This window comes from Stomoxys calcitrans, chromosome 3, assembly GCF_963082655.1.
Source record: "Stomoxys calcitrans chromosome 3, idStoCalc2.1, whole genome shotgun sequence".
Taxonomy (NCBI): domain Eukaryota; kingdom Metazoa; phylum Arthropoda; class Insecta; order Diptera; family Muscidae; genus Stomoxys; species Stomoxys calcitrans.
In genome coordinates this window covers 192,589,527-192,606,045 of record NC_081554.1, presented here as the reverse complement: position 1 = coordinate 192,606,045, position 16,519 = coordinate 192,589,527, and the positions used below count along the sequence as shown (strand labels likewise).

Genomic DNA, 16,519 nt, shown 5'->3' with positions numbered 1-16,519 from the left:
TCTACACCCAAATACCTTTCATTTAAGTCCCATATAGCCATGGTCGGCTAATATGCCCATTTGGTGTATTTAGGGGTGGGCGACCTCCCATTACTTGGAGCTAATTTCTTATGCCATTTCGTAATCTACTGCCTAATACGTTTCATTTGAGTCCCATATTAACATGAACTTCTAATATATCTGTTTAGAGGAGTTTTGTGGTTGGGGGGGGGGGGGGGGGGCCCGCTTGGTACTTGGAACCAAATTTTAATACCATATTCATTTTTGGGTCTCCAAAACCTTTCATTTGATACCCTTATTGTACCCATCGGACTTCTTTCGGATATGGGTAACGTTTTTGGGTAAGGGGAGGGTCCGCCTCCATCCGATATCTAAAAATTATATAACCTTTGTTTCCTTCCAGACATACGTACACAATCTATGAAAGTTTTAAGATAATCGTTTCAGCCAAGTTTCATATTGTCATAATGGGTCTAATAGCGCATGTAAGGGGTGGCGTGACCCCCTATACCTCGATCTGATTTTGTATGCCAGATTCGAAATCTACTCCCGAATAACTTTCATTTCAGCCCCATATTGACGTGAAGGTCCAATAAGTCTGTTTGAGGTAGTTTTGGGGTTGGGGCATCCCGATAGGGACTTAGACTCAAATTTGAATACCAAATTCGTATTCTACTCTCCAATAACTTTCATTTGATACCTAAATTGTCTCGATCGGTCCACTTTTGGTTTTTGGTGGTGTTTTTGCCATAAGGGCGAGGGCCCGTCCCCCATCCGATATCGAAAAATTATGTCGCCTTTCCAGACCAACCTACACAATATGCGAACATTTCGAGAAAATCGATTATGCCGTGATTGGCATAATCGATCCCATATTGTCCGATCGGGACAATATGGGATTCAAATGAAAGGTATTCAAGAGTAGAGTACGAATTTCATAATAAAACTTGAGCCCAAGTACCTGGGGGGACGTCCCAGCCCCAAAACCCCTAAAAATAGGTTTATTTGACGTTCCTGGCAATATGGGACTCAAATGAAAAGTATTCGGGAGTAGATTACGAATATGGACAGGAAGTATTAATATGTTTTATAATTTGTTGATATTGGAAGGGGGCAGACCCTCCCCGTTACCCCAAATATACCACCCAAAATCACAAGTGGACAGATGAATACAAAATGGATTAAAGAACAGAATACGAATATGGTATTAAAAATTGGGTCCAAGTACCCAGGAAGTCGCCCTATCCCCAAAATGTCTGAAAACAGGCAAACTGGTCTTCCATATCATTATGTTACTTAAACGAAAGGTATTTTGGAGTAGGTTACGAATCTGGATCAGATCGAAGTGTAGGAGTTTACCCCACCCCCCAAAAACTCACCAGTTGGGCATATGACCCATCATGACTATATGGGACTCGGTTTGTTTGTTTATTCCGTAGAATCAAAAAAAGGACATAGGTTATATAATTTTTAGATATCGGATGGTGACTGACCCTTCCCCTTACACCAAAAACGCCACCCAAATCCAAAAGAGGACTGCTGGGGACAATAAGGGTATCAAATGGAAGGTATTGGAGACTAAAAAATGAAAATCATATTAAATTTTGGGTCCACGTACCCAGCGGGCCTCCCTAACCCAAAAACTCCTCTAAACAGAAATAATCAACGTTCCCATCAATATGGGACTCAAATGAAAAGTATCTGGCAGTAGATTATAAATATGGCATAAAAAATTAGGTCCACGGAAGGTCGACTCAATCTCAAATACCCCCAAATGGGCATATCAGCCGACCATGGCCATATAGGATTCATATGAAACATATTTTGGGAGTAGATTAAAAATATGACATTAAAACTTGCGTTCAAGTAAAGGTGGCTCTTTTCCTCCTAAAAAAACCGTCTAATAGATTAATTGACCCATTATGGCAATATGGAACACAAATGAAGGGTATTTGAGAGTAGAAAACGAATTTAATATCCAATTTTGAGGTTACGCCCTTAATGATCCCTCAAACTCAACTTTATTTCCGACTACAGCAATATGGAGCATTTTTGAGTTGAAATGTTTCCCCTAAAAAGCACTTCTTATTACCCTAAAAAAAATACCAGATCTCGGAGAATGGTAATGCGATTAGTTCGAAATTTTTTGCATGGTTTCTATTGTTAGGGACGGGTGCCGCGTGGACAGCCAAATGGATATATAGACCAATCACGACATTATGGAGCCATGTGTTTGGGGAGCCGCCCCACCCCAAAATAACTCCCTATGATATAAAAGCTATTTGGAGTGGTGTGCCGCAATGCGACTGTTTACGAGAGGTGTCGCATTGCGGTACACCGCAGGGAGAATTTGGGGAGAATTTTTTATGTGACCATGCATGGTATGGTAACTCGCAAATGTCGCCAGCATTAAGAGTTGATAACCGCCGCTTTAAATGTTGTCCGAAGTTCCGCAATGATTCGAACTCAGGCGTTCAGCGTCATAGGCAGACACTGGCTACAGTAGCACGATATCCACATTCAGGGCGAAGTGTCCCCACCCTAAATAGATATTAGAGAGTTAAAGAAGGCGCAGCGGAGCGGGCCCTGTCCAGCTAGTTATATATATATAAGAAGATATTTTAAATTTTCTAATGATTTGATTTCATCCTACATGAATAGAATGTTACATAAGGCATATATATTTGCAAGTTTCTGATAAAAAAAAAATACAATTAAAGTTATTACAAGAACATGCTAAAAACTTTAAGTTTGGAAAAACAAAACTTGTAATTTTGTAACAATATTTATCCCTCCAAAGATCGTCGTACAAGAATTCTTTTAACCTTGGGCTTATCTCTCTTTGTTGAAAATCGCCAGGGAAATCTTATGTAGCGCAGTCCTTGTTTTATAAAATCGAATAACCCAAAATATAGAACTTCAGTAACACCTACCAAGGATAAGCCTATAAATAAGCCAGCCAGACCACCAACAGATGCTGAAATTGAAGACAAATTTAAATTGGATTTATCATAGCGTTTGATTGAATGCAACACAAACCCATTAAATTTTCTATGGGATATATGGCCGAGGTCTCATACACCATTATCGAGTTCCTCTGATAGAATACAGACAAATCAATACCGGTGTCATTGCTATTGATATTGTCCAGCGATAAGTGTTCAATGCGAAAATCCATATAGTAATGTAGGGAACGACAATTAAAGAGACAAGGACATCCCAGTTCGTTGTCGGAACTCTCAACATAATCCAATTCACCAATTTGAGGAAAATATTGCAAGCGATCTGTGTAAAGGTTTTAGAATATGAATAAACATTTTTAAAGTTTGATGTAATAAGGAGTGCTACCTACCATTGTGATGATATAGACAGGGTAAATCGGTTAGACGACATGCCCTATATCTCTGGCCAGGTGGGAAAAACATATCCACAGTACAATTGCAAAATTTCACTAAATACTCTTGTTCACATTGTGATTGGCAATTCTCGTACATATAGTCACGGCCTGCTAGAGACTTAAAGTAGACACTATCACGTTCATCCTAAACAGAAAGAAAGAAGAAAAGTTAATAAAAAGAGACAAGAAGAAAAGTAAATAAAAAGAGGCAAAAGCAAAAATCGGGCGTAGACGACTTTATAATACTTTACACCATAGAGTCTATATACTACTGTTAAGCAAAAATTCTTAGAATTTGTTGCTACACCACTGCTGTGGTACAGGGTATTATAACTTAGTGCATTTGTTTGTAACACCCATAAGGAAGAGAAAAAGACCCATTGATAAGCGTACCGGTCGACTTAGAATCACTTTCTGATTCGATTAAGCTATGTCCGTCTGTCCATCTTAATTTGTGTACAAAGTACAGGTCGCAGTTTTCATCCGATCATCTCAAAATTTGGTACAGAAATGTTTTTCGGCCTAGAGACGAAGCCTATTGAAATTAGAAAAAATCGGATCAGATTTGGATACAGCTCCCAAATATATATTCGTCCGATTTGCAATAATAATGCAATAAAATAGTCACTTGTTAACCGGTTCTCTCGAAATTTGGCAGGAAGGATTTTCTCTTGACTCTCAGCATTACTGGTGAAGTTCATGGAAATCGGTTCAGATTTAGATATAGCTCTCATATATATATATAACGCCCCAAAAAAACTTTGCACAACGTTTTCCTCGACAATTGCCACAATGTCGGAGAAGTTTGCTCCAAATTGGTTCAGATTGCGATATAGCTCCCATATATATGTTCGTCCGATTTTAAAAAATATTGCAATAAAGTGCTAATTTGTATCTGATTCTCTCGAAATTTGGCAGGAAGGATTTTCTTATGACTCTCGACATAACTGGTAATATTCAAAGAAATCGGCCCAGATTTGGATATATCTGTCATATATGTATATCGCCCGATTGACCACTCTTGCCAAAATTTTGCACAACACTTTCCTCGACGATGACCACAATATTTGAGAAGTTTGTTCGCAATAGGTTCAGATTTAGATATAGCTCCCATATATATGTTCATCAGGTTTTGGGTATATGTCAACCGTCGTAATTACAGCTTGAACCTATTTGCTCGAAATTTGATTGTTTAATAACCCATCTGAAATTATCCGCCGAGGTTTATCATAATTGGTTCAGAATTGGATGTAGCTCCCACATTGTACTTATATGGTAGGTGTAGGGTATTATAAAATTTTTCACATTTGGGATTACAAATGGGCCATATAGATGGACATTTTTGATATAGCTGCCATATAAACCTATCTTGGATCTTGAGCCTCTAGACGGCATAATTCTTATCCGATTTGGCTGATATTTTGCAAGAAGTGTTCTACTTTGACTTCCAACAAATGTGCCAAGTATGATCTTAATGGCTTCATAACCTGATATACTTCCATATAAATCGATCTCCTGATTATACTTCTTAAGCCTCTAGAGGGCGCAATTCTTTTACAATTTGGCTAAAACTTTGTACAACGGCATTACCATCTGTCTAAACAGAGATACCGGGCAAAGAACTCGAAAAATAGCGATCCATGGCGGAGGGTATATAAAATTGGGCCCTGCCAAAAGTAGCACGCTTTCACTTCCCTACGGGAAATGTGTAGTCAATTGCCCTAAATATACCGGTCCTAATCTGGAGAAATAGTTTCCTGTCACGGGACATATCCTAGAGAGAATGAAAAGTTTCAATTGTCATAACTAATGATTCTTAATTATTGCTAAAAATTATTTTTTCGTTAAAAATATTTGCTAACTTATGTTATATACCTTAAAAATACTTGCAAAGTATACTCATCCTTTTCGAACTGTCCCAGGACCTATCCTACGGTCTTAGAATGGTGGCAATTCGTCACCTCGCGATAGGTTTGGGACCTGTCCCATTTCCCGTAGGGTTATTTTTATTTCGTTTTTACCCTCAACTCATGCAAAAAATCTGTTTCTCCAAACAATATTTGTATCTTCCACAGCCAATAAAAAAATGGCGATTTGGAAGCCATTTGGAAACCATATTTGGCTGAAATGGACATTTTGGGTAGTTTGTCAAAAAAAATTCGGCCAGTATTTATTTTTTGTTTTTTAAGGACATTTTTATTTGCAACATGCAGAACAAAATCCATAAGATATCTTTATTCGTTCTTTTCTTGGAATTCATTCAATAAGAGTGTTCAAGCCTCGAAGAAATGAACGTTAGACACGTTTGGTTTCTGCAAGATGGATCCACAGTCCCTCCTAAGAACTGAAGAAGTCATATCCGGGGATCTGTTTATATAGGGGCGATATCTGTTTATGGGCCGACTAGGATCGTACTTGGCATGAATGTTGGGAGTCATAGTTATTCCAAATTTCAAGAAGAAGAAGCTCAAGAAGTCAAATAGATATGGCATATGACTGGGCTGGATCTAGAGGTATCAATGTTAACCCAGAGAAAACTGAAATAAGCGTGTTCACGAGGAAGACGAATGTGGGCCAATTTAACACACCACGTTTCCTCAATAAGACGATTTCTATATCTGACAAGGTCAAATACTTATATGTGATCTTGGACAGGAAACTGAATTGGAAGTGTCACATTCAGGGGCGTACTGAAAAGGCTCACAGATGTTGGGCATTATGTAGACGGGCCGTAGGCTCCTATGATAATAAACTGGCTATACAGGAGCGTGATTCGACCAATACTTACTTACGCCTCAGTAGTTTGGTGAACTGCTATGGAGAAAAAGTGCAACAAAAGGACCATAATGTTGTATGTTCAGGTTCAGAGAACATGTTGTTTTGGCATAGGCGGAGCGATGAGGACCACGCCCACCAGGGCACTGGAGACTATTCTAGATATCCGACCCATTGACATACAGTTTAAGTGTGAGGCAGCCACTGCAGCCAGGAGACCTAAGGCGATGGGAGAATGGATTAAGGGTGGAAGCAGCTCATACCATAGCGGTATAATCGAGGCGACAATTGGAAACCTGGAAGGAAGGGTAGAGCTTTCCGATCGGATACCTGAGATGAACCATGAAGTTGAAGTGGTGTGGTGCTAACGAGAGGACGTCGATTGTGAACATCTTTACCGACAGTAAAATTGCCATAAATTGCAATAACAACCAGGACGGTAAGGTCACAAACAGTCTTGCAGCGTAAGAAGGAGATTAACGCCCTCTCTGAGGATGGGAAAATCCGCATCGTTTGGGTGCCGGGCCATAACGGAGTAAGGGGAAATGTAAGGGCAGACGATTTGGCGGTGAAGCTCAGAGGACTGCCGTCAATAAACTTGGTTAACCCGAAGCCTATCGGGTCGACCGAGTCCGAGTTAAGGGAGTGGGCGACAAATGCGCATGCAACATTATGGAACAGCGAAACGGTCGGTAGGACGGCGAAAATCCTATGGGGGGATCTAGATTGTGAGAAGAGGAGGCTATTACAGATTATTTAAAATCGGTGCGGCAAGTGATAGCATATGTAGGGCATGCGGGGAAAATGATGAGACGTTGGAGCATTTCCTTTGTCATTGCCCGACTTTCGCGTCCAACAGATACCGGTACTTAGGTGGGGACACAATATCAGACATGAACCAACTTAGGGACGTGGCATGGAAAACAATTAAGGATATTGTAAGTAGCACGGAATTCCTAACTTAAAATTTTCTTTGGAGAGGTTACTTTATAGTTTTTAGAGGGCACACCAAGCCGATTACTGGTTTAGGTGTATGTCCATAGTGGCATGGGGCGGATTAATATCTGCATCCGTTTTTCTACCTACCTGACCTACAAATGGAATGATTAAATGAGTATACCCCACCTTATGGTGGTGGGTATAAAAATCGACTCTATCAGTGTATGCGCAATGAGGGGGGGATTGGTAATAAATGCAATCTTCACCTTGATTAGAAGAAAGCGACAGGCGGATTGCAAAGTACAGTTGTTGGTTCAACTATAAATTCCACACAAATACGTGCTTTCTTATGCTAGGACCTAAAATCCACAACTGGTTTCCTTAGAAAATACTACATCCAAATATGGACATTGCGTCAGCACGGGTTTTCTTAAATCGACCGTCATAAAATTTCGAATTATATTTATAGGTAAGCGTTTCTCTATTTGGAAAAAAATTCTTATTTATAGCAACGGTCTAGTAAACACCCCATCCTATGGCAACATTTTAATCTCTCCTTTATAGCATCCTTACCCTAAACATACAATTTCTCACTTCTGCTGAATAGCGGCGGGTATTCTCATCATGCACATGAAGAAAGGCTCTGATTGACGCATATACCCTGGTATTGGTGGGTATATCGTGATGTATATAAGCCCAGACGCTAGGCTCTACCATCATAATCTGCAAATATAACAAATTTCACTAATTAAGGTTCAACTCCTGATGATTATGGTTCGTTATTCACCAAAATTCCTTTATGATGAGCTTCGCTTAAAGGTGAATGCCATCCCTCTCTAATGTGTATGCGTACATTCAAACCACTCCTTGGGCCGCCTATGCCATGCCAAGGATAAAATCGATCCAATTTTTGTTTTCTGGCACCCTCTTCGGATTCAATGGTATTAAATGAGAGACATTGTCCTTTTTGTGAGCGTCTGCGTGAGAATATATCACAACAATCTAAGGTTCTATTTTGCCAAGAACAATTCGAAAATATTTCATCACACTTCCAGGCCATTAGTTCTACCACTTGGGTAAGGTTGACATAATTGAGCTGCTTTAACAGATGAGGTGCATGGTTGTGGTAGAGATTCTCAAAATTGTTAAATCTTCCAAAACGCAGAGTATCATAGGCATTGACCACTTCCTTGAACAAGTCTTCATACACTGGTGTACGGTGTTCTCGCTTTAGAAATTTAATTTTGGCCTCATTGTAACGCTGCCAGTTAAGACGATTTCGATTGCATATGGCTATTTCGGGAAAGGGAATTTTATACACAGGATAAGCCAAATCTGATATGCAGGTGCTCAAAGGCTCATAGCGATAAATATAGTAAATATTGAAGGTTATAACAGCCAATAGGAAAATGGCAAAAATAAAGGCGCCGAGGAAGAGGGATCTGGAGAAGAAACGGAATAAAGGATTTGAATATCAATCAAAAGTTAATAGAACAACAAGTTCAGCACTCCTCCACCCTACGTAAGTGCAATGGATAGATAGTAGTGGCAATCCTTTACCAACTCACTTAGAGCTTCAGATGTTAACCGACCTACCTTTCAAAACCTTTTGTAGATTTGTTAAAAATCATACGGCTTCCATGCACTGTGGAAATTTGAGAGGCATCATTAAATATTCCATTTAAAAATTTAGCACATCCATATGTCTTCCCTCTCTCGCGCTGTTTTTTCTCTATGTTGTTAAAATTTAATAATTTCGATGATTGCCTTCTAACAGTTCGATAATTTTCAGCTATTAACATTTTTTTTAGAAACTCCACTCCACAACACAACTTTAAATTTGCATGGCCTGTCGATAACTAAGGGATTTGTTGACGAATAAAAAAAATTTAGTTTAAGTCACGTGCCATGCTGAATCTGACGATTACAGTGATTTGTTAATATGTATTTAAAATAAGTAGCCCAAAATTAAATTGAAGACTGGAGCTGACATTGGTCATGCTAAATAACATGTAAGCAGACAAGAGAGTTTACAACACAATGCAACTTAAACTAACAGATCTATTAAATGTTTGACTGAATGTCCCAAATTTGATAAATTTTTCGAAAAGATTAAATTTTCGTCCCTTTTCGTACGAAGTTTGGTTCAAAATTAAAAACCCTTCCAAAATTTAAACCAAATTTGTATACCCTCTACCATGGGATGGGGGTATACTAATTTCGTCATTCCGTTTGTAACACCTCGAAATACCCGTCTAAAACCCCATAAAATATGTATATTCTTGATCGTCATGACATTTCTAGTCGATCTAGCCATGGCTGTCCGTCCGTCTGTCCAAAGCACGCTAACCTTCGAAGGAGTAAAGCTATACCGTAAAGCTGGCCCGCTCCGCTGCGCCTTCTTTAACTCGAGCCCCATATTGCCATGGTCGGTAAATATGAACCGTTTGGAGGGTGTTTTGGGGCTGGAGCGGCCACCGGCACTTTGCACTGAAAATAGATTTCAAATTTCTTCTTTATTCCCAACTACCGTTGATTAGAGCTCCATATTGCCATAGGTGGAAGGAAATGAAGTTCAGTTAAGGGGGTGCCTTAGGGCGTACCCCAAAACAATTGGCTCCAAAATAGGATATCAAATTCGTTGTCTTCTCTCAAATACCTCTCACTTGAGTCCCATATTGTCAATTAACCCATTTAACGTATCTTTAGGAGGAACCCAAATTTTAATGTCAATTTTGTAATCTACTCCCAAATACCTTTCATTTGAGTCCCATATTACCATGGTCGACTAATATGCCCATTTGGTGTATTCGGGGGTGGACGACCTCCCATTACTAGGAGCTAATGTTTTATGCCATATTTGTAATCTACTGCCGAATACTTTTCATTTGAGTTCCATATTAACATGAACTTCGAATATATCTGTTTAGAAGAGTTTTGAGGTTGGGGCGGCCCGCTGGGTACTTGGATACACATTTTAATACCATATTCGTTTTTTGGTCTCCAAAACCTTTCATTTGATACCCTGATTGTACTCATCGGACTACTTTCGAATATGGGTGGCGTTTTTGGGGTAAGGGGAGGGGTCCGCCTCCATCCGATATTTAAAAATTATTTATGAAAATTAAAAAAAAAAAATCAGTTCAGCCAAGTCTTATATTGTCATAATGGGTTTTATAACGTTTTTAAGGGGTGACGTGACCCCCCGTACTTCGATCTGATTTTGTATGCCAGATTCGAAATCTACTCCCGAATACCTTTCATTTGAGCCCCATATTAACGTGAAGGTCCAATATGTCTGTTTTGGGGAAATTTGGGGTTGGGGCGTCCCGATGGCAACTTAGACTCAAATTTTAATGCCATATTCGTATTCTACTCTCCAATACCTTTTCTTTTGATACCTAAATTGTCTCGATCGGTCCACTTTTGATTTTTGGTGGTGCATAAGGGGGAGGGTCCGTCCCCCATTCGATATCGAAAAACTATGTAGCCCATATTTCCTTCTAGATCAACCTAAACAATATGCGGACATTTCGAGAAAATCGATTATGCCGTTTTTTGAGTCTATACGGAACCAACAAACCGAGTCCCATATATCCGTGATTGACTAATCTGACCATTTTGGGTGTTTTTGTGGGGGTGGGGTGACCCCCTATACTTTGACATGAATTGGTTTGCCAGATTCGTTATCTACTCCCGCATACTTTACATTTGATACCCATATTGTCCTTATCGGTCCACTTTTTATTTGGGGTGGTGTTTTTGGGGGTAACCCTGGAGGGTCCACCCCTTCTGATATCAATAAATTCTAAAGCCTATTCCTAATTCCTGACCTTATTGGTAATCTACTCCCGAATACGTTTCATTTGAGTCCCATATTGACATGATCGTCAAATAAACCTATTTTAAGGGGTTTTGGGGCTGGAGTGGCCTGCCAGGTACTTGGACCCAACTTTTATTATGAAATTCGTACTTAACTCTTGAATACCTTGTATTTGAATCCCATGTTGTCCCGATCGGTCCACTTTAATTTTTAGGTGGTACTTTTAAGGTAAGGGGAAGGGTCCGCCCCCTTCCGATATTAAAAAATTGTATAGCCTATGTTTCCCTCCAGATTAACCTACACAATCTGTGAAAAACAAACCGACAAACAAACAAACACAAATTGAATTTATAGATCAGTAAATCGGCCTATGTTTTCATATAGCTGCCATATAAACCGATCTGGGATCTAGACTTCTTGAGCATCTAGAGGGCGCAATTCTTATCCGATTTGGCTGAAATTTTGCATTTAGTGTTTTATTATAACTTCCAACAACTGCGCTCAGTATGGTTTATATCAGCCCATAACCTGATATAGCTGTCATATAAACCGATCTGGGATCTTGATTTCTTGAGCCAATAGAGGGCGCAATTCTTATCCGATTTGGCTGAAATTTGTCATTAAGTGTTTTGATATGATTTCCAACAACTGTGCTAAGTATGATTCAAATCGGTTCATAACCTTTCATATAAACCGATCTGCGGTCTTGACTTTTTGAGCATCTAGAGGGCGCAATTCTTATCCGATTTAGCTAAAATTCTGTATGTAGCGTTTTATTATAACTTCCAACCACTGTGCTGTGTATGGTTCAAATCGGTCCCTAACCTGATATAGCTGTCATATAAACCGATCTGGGATCTTGATTTTTCTTAAGCCAATAGAGGGCGCAATTCTTATTCAATTTGGCCCGGCTGAACTTGGCACTCCTTTAATTGTTTATTACAATTTCTTCCAGAGTTAAAACTAGTTTTTTTTTTTTTTTTATTAGTTTACTGATATGGCAATGGTTTTCGTTTCACAAACAATTTCCTCACTTCGGGGCTAACAACTCTTGGCCTAAACCATTTAACAGATAATGTAGCCCTTAAGGCTCGTTTGGGCATATCGACGAATAAGAAATACCACAACTCCGTTATGCCCACCAAAGAACAGCCAATACACAAACCGGCCAGGCCTCCTATAGAAGCTGAAATTTAAAAACAAAATTTTAAAAATATTCTACTTTTCAAAAAAAGAAAAAAACAAAATCACCCATCAAGTCCACCACAGTATAAACAGCCGAAGTCTCATATATTGTTGCAGTGTCCCACAAAAAATATACGGAAACCTCCAGCCCTGTATCATTGGGATCAATAAATTTTTCCGGTATATGTTCAACACGGTAATCCACATGATAGCTCAATGAGGTGCAATCGAAAAAACAAGGACATATCATGCCAGTAATGGCGGTACCCACATAATCTTCTTCACCAATCCTCTGAAAATTTTTCAGCTCATCTATTTACAAATGAAAATTTATAGCACCTTAAGGCATGTAGTTTTGCAAGACTCACCTCTATATTTGAAGAGACAAGGAAAATCCGATAGGCGACAAGGAGGATATCTTATCGATGGTGGAAAAAACATATCCACACTGCAATTGCAGAATTCCATTAAGTACTCCTGTTCACACTCGGAGTAGCAATTTTCAAATCGGTATTCATGACCCTCCAAGGTTCTGAAGTGAGTGGAGGTTGATTCATCCTGTACAAACGAAATAAAACAAAATAAAATAAAAGCTCATTGCGTTAGAAAACGAAAAAAAAAAACAAGTATAAGTGTGATAAGTTCGGCCGGGCCGAATCTATGTTACCCACCACCAAGGATTCTGATAAAAATTTACACAAAATAATTTTAGTTGAAGAGAATAATATTATTCTTCATACCAAACTTTAGTCAAACCAGCAAACATTAAAGCTTCTATGAACCGAACAAGGATGATCGAGAGACCGATTTACATGGGAGCTATATCAGGTTATAGAGTGATGTGCAAAATTTCAGCCAAATCGGACAAAAATTGCGGGTTGTAAGGACTCAAAAAGTCACATCGGGAAATGGGTTTATATGAGAGCTATATCAGGTTATAGACCGATTTGGACCGTTCATGGCACAGTCATAACAGAACACAACATGCTAAGTTTCAGCCAAATCGGCGAGATATCGGTCTGCCTGGCAGCTATATACAAAACTGGGCCGATTTGGCCCAAGTTGCTGCAAAATGTCGAAGAGCCTTACACAAAGCACTGTCCAAAATTTCAGCAAAATCGGATAATAAATATGGCTTTTATGGGCCTAAGACCCTAATCCGGAGGATCGGTCTATATGGCGGCTATATCCAAATCTAGACCGATTTGAGCCAAATTAAAGTAGGATGTCGAAGGGCCTAAGACAACTGACTGTCCAAAATCTTAGCAAAATCGGATAATAAATGTGGCTTTTATGGGCCTAAGACCCTAAATCGGCGTATCGGTCTATATGGGGGCTATATCAAGATATAGTCCGATGTAGCCCATCTTCGAACTTAACCTGCTTATAGACTAGAAAAGAATCTGAGCAAAGTTTCAGCTCAATATCTCTTTTTTTAAAGACTGTAACGTGATTTCAACAGACATAGGGACGGACATGGCTAGATCGTCTTAGATTTTTACGCTGATCAAGAATATATATACTTTATAGGGTCGGAAACGGAATAGCAAAATTAATATACCTCCATCTTTCGGTGGTGGGTATAAAAATGCGGCTAAAAGAATGTCTAAATGAATAAACCCCCTATCCTATGGAGGTGGGTATAAAAATAATGAGGCTTAAAACAAAGTAACAAATAAAAATGTGCTGAGTTCCGCCGGGTCGAATTGTATATACCCTCCACCACGGATCGCATTTGTCAAGATCTTTTCCTAGTATCTCTTTTTTGGCAAACCTAGGATAAAAGAAAAGAATTGCTATGATATTGGAGCTATAATATCAAGGTATGGTCCAACTCTGAACATTATTCAATTGAATATTGGGGAGCATGGTAGAAGTCATTGGAAAAAGTTTCAGGCAATTCGAATAAAAAATGCGCCTTTAATGGACCTAGGAAGTATAATCGGGAGATCGGTTTATATAGGGGCGGTATCAGCCTATAGATTGATTCATACCATAATTGATAATTGACATGTATGTTGAGGGTCATGAGAGAAGCCATTGCACAATATTTCAGCTAATAATTGCGACCTCTAGAGGTTCAAGTAGTCAAGACTCAAGATCGCTTTATACGACAGCTATATCAGGTTATGGACCGATTTTAACCATACTTAGCACAGTTGTTAGAAGTCAAAATAGAACACGTCGTGCAAAATTTCAGCCGAATTGGATAGAAATTTGTGCCCTTAGAGGCTCAAGAAATCAAGGTCCCATATAAGTTTATATGATAGCTATATCAGTTTATGGACCGATATCAACCAAAATTAGCACAGTTGGTGGAAATCATAATGGATCATTTCATGCACAATTTCAGCCAAAACGGATAAGAATTGCGCCTTCTAGTGGCTGAAGAAATCAAGACACCAAATCGGTTTATATGGCAGCTGTACCAGGTTATGGACAGATGGATTGCGCTCCCTAGAGGCTCAAGAAATCAAGATCCAAGATAGGTTTATATGACAGCTATATCAGGTTATGAATCGATTTCAACCACAATTACCGCAGTTGGTGGATATTATAACAGAACATATCATTAAAAATTTCAGCCAAAACGGAGAGGAATTGCGCCCTCTAGAAGCTCAAGAAATCAAGATTCAAAATCGGTTTATATGGCAGCTGTATCAAAACATGCACCGATATTGCCCATTACAAACCCAACCGACCTACACTAACGAAAAGTATTAGTGCAAAAGTTCAAGCTGTTGACTTACACCTTCGAAAGTTAGCGTGTTTTCGAGAGACGGACAAGGCTTGATCGATTTAAAATGTCTCGACAATCAAGAATATATATACTTTATGGGGTCTTAGACGAATATGTTGAGGAGTTACAAACAGAATGACGAAATTAGTATACCCCCATCCTATGCTGGTATATAAGTTAAGAATAAAATTTCACTAAAATAAAATAATTGTAATTAATAGAAAATGAGTTTTCCTGTGTTTATATAAATTTCCTATATACATTTACTTTTTTACCTCAAAGACGCAATTTCTTAAGGCTGGTGAATATTGTCGAGTGTTTTGGTTGAATACAGTCAAACGAGCTGCAATCGAAATAAATACCCTAGAGTTTGTGGGTATTTTGCGATGCCAATAAGACCAAACATCGGGCTCGACCAACATAAACTGTAAGAGAAAATTCACAGCTCTCAAAAAATCAGAGACAGCTCAGATTGGTTTCTTGGCTATACCCACCAATATACCCTTGTAGCTCATCAAGCTTCTTGGTGAATGCCATCCATTTCTTATGTGCACTCTTAAGGTGAGACCATTTTTTATGCCCCTCCCCAATGTATGTCGTGGATAGTAAGGATCCTTCTGACGTTTCATGGCACCTTCTTCCGTTTCCACTGAATTAAATGACAAACATTGACCCGTTTGTGATCGGCGTGGTTCGAATAGTTCACAGCAATCGAAGGTGTGATTACGCCAAGTACAATCCGAAAACATTTCGTAACATCTCCAAGCCATAACCTCTGCCACTTGGGTAAAATTTACATAGTCCAGTTCATGCAGCTCTTGTAGACTATAGTTCTGGGCGATAGTTTTAAATACTTTGAAACGACCATAGTGATAGGTATCATAGCTTTCAAGCACCTCTCTAAAGAGTGCCTCATACTTGGGTGTTAAATGTTCGGGTCGCAGAAATCTCTCTTTAGCTTCTTGGTAGCGTTGCCAATTGAAGTGATGACGATTACAGATATTGACCTCGGGAAAGGAAAATCTATAAATGGGAGCATTTAACTCGGCAATGACAGTGCGCATTGGTTTATGGCGATAAATGTAGAAAATATTCCAAGTGGTAAGACTCAAAATATAAATGGCCACCAGCAGACCAAGAGCCAAGAGATATCTAAGGGGCAACAAGAAAATGAAATGGATTAGCAAAATTTAAATACCCCTAGAAATGTAAGAACAAAAAGATTGTACAGAATTTTTATCTCTGGGTTTATCATCAAAATTTGAATTTTTGAAGTATTTGTCATGACATTTTAATTTTCTGGTGGAGTCCACAAATTTTTCCGTCCTCTTTTTATTCTTTCAGAAGTATTCAAATTTTAAGGATTATAATCGTAAACTTTAATGTGTGATAGTTTTGAAACCTTTGAGTGGTATCTGTTATGAAATTTAGGCTATTCATTTCATGGCCAACCTTACCTCTCAATTCTTGTTGAATTTCTTTGAAAAATTCCCGGCACTCCATGTACTGTTGTGATACGAACTACATCATCCCATATACCATGAACAAACCGATTCCAAGTACTCTTCTTAGGCCTTCTAATTCTTGGCATATTAACAGGCTTCTCCTGGGGAATCTTTGTAGTACTGACTTTAAGATCCCAATATTTTTTGTGAATCAT

General features: G+C 38.9%; 2 protein-coding genes across 2 annotated transcripts; both read right to left on the bottom strand.

Annotated features, from left to right (window-relative positions):
• Window positions 1-2,707: 2,707 nt before the first annotated feature.
• On the bottom strand, window positions 2,708-8,913 carry LOC106095668 (pickpocket protein 19-like). Its single transcript, XM_059365757.1, has 6 exons — window positions 8,708-8,913; window positions 7,899-8,553; window positions 7,685-7,834; window positions 3,353-3,542; window positions 3,040-3,294; window positions 2,708-2,977 (listed from the first exon to the last, which is right to left on the bottom strand). The coding sequence occupies exons 1-6, from the start codon at window positions 8,911-8,913 to the stop codon at window positions 2,787-2,789; spliced, it is 1,647 nt and encodes a 548-aa protein (XP_059221740.1). The 3' UTR covers window positions 2,708-2,786.
• A 3,000-nt stretch (window positions 8,914-11,913) lies between these two features.
• LOC106093421 (pickpocket protein 19-like) lies at window positions 11,914-16,519 on the bottom strand. The gene is made up of 6 exons (XM_059365756.1): window positions 16,317-16,519; window positions 15,354-16,011; window positions 15,135-15,284; window positions 12,488-12,677; window positions 12,186-12,431; window positions 11,914-12,120 (listed from the first exon to the last, which is right to left on the bottom strand). Exons 1-6 carry the CDS (start codon window positions 16,517-16,519, stop codon window positions 11,924-11,926), a joined length of 1,644 nt encoding a protein of 547 aa, XP_059221739.1. The 3' UTR covers window positions 11,914-11,923.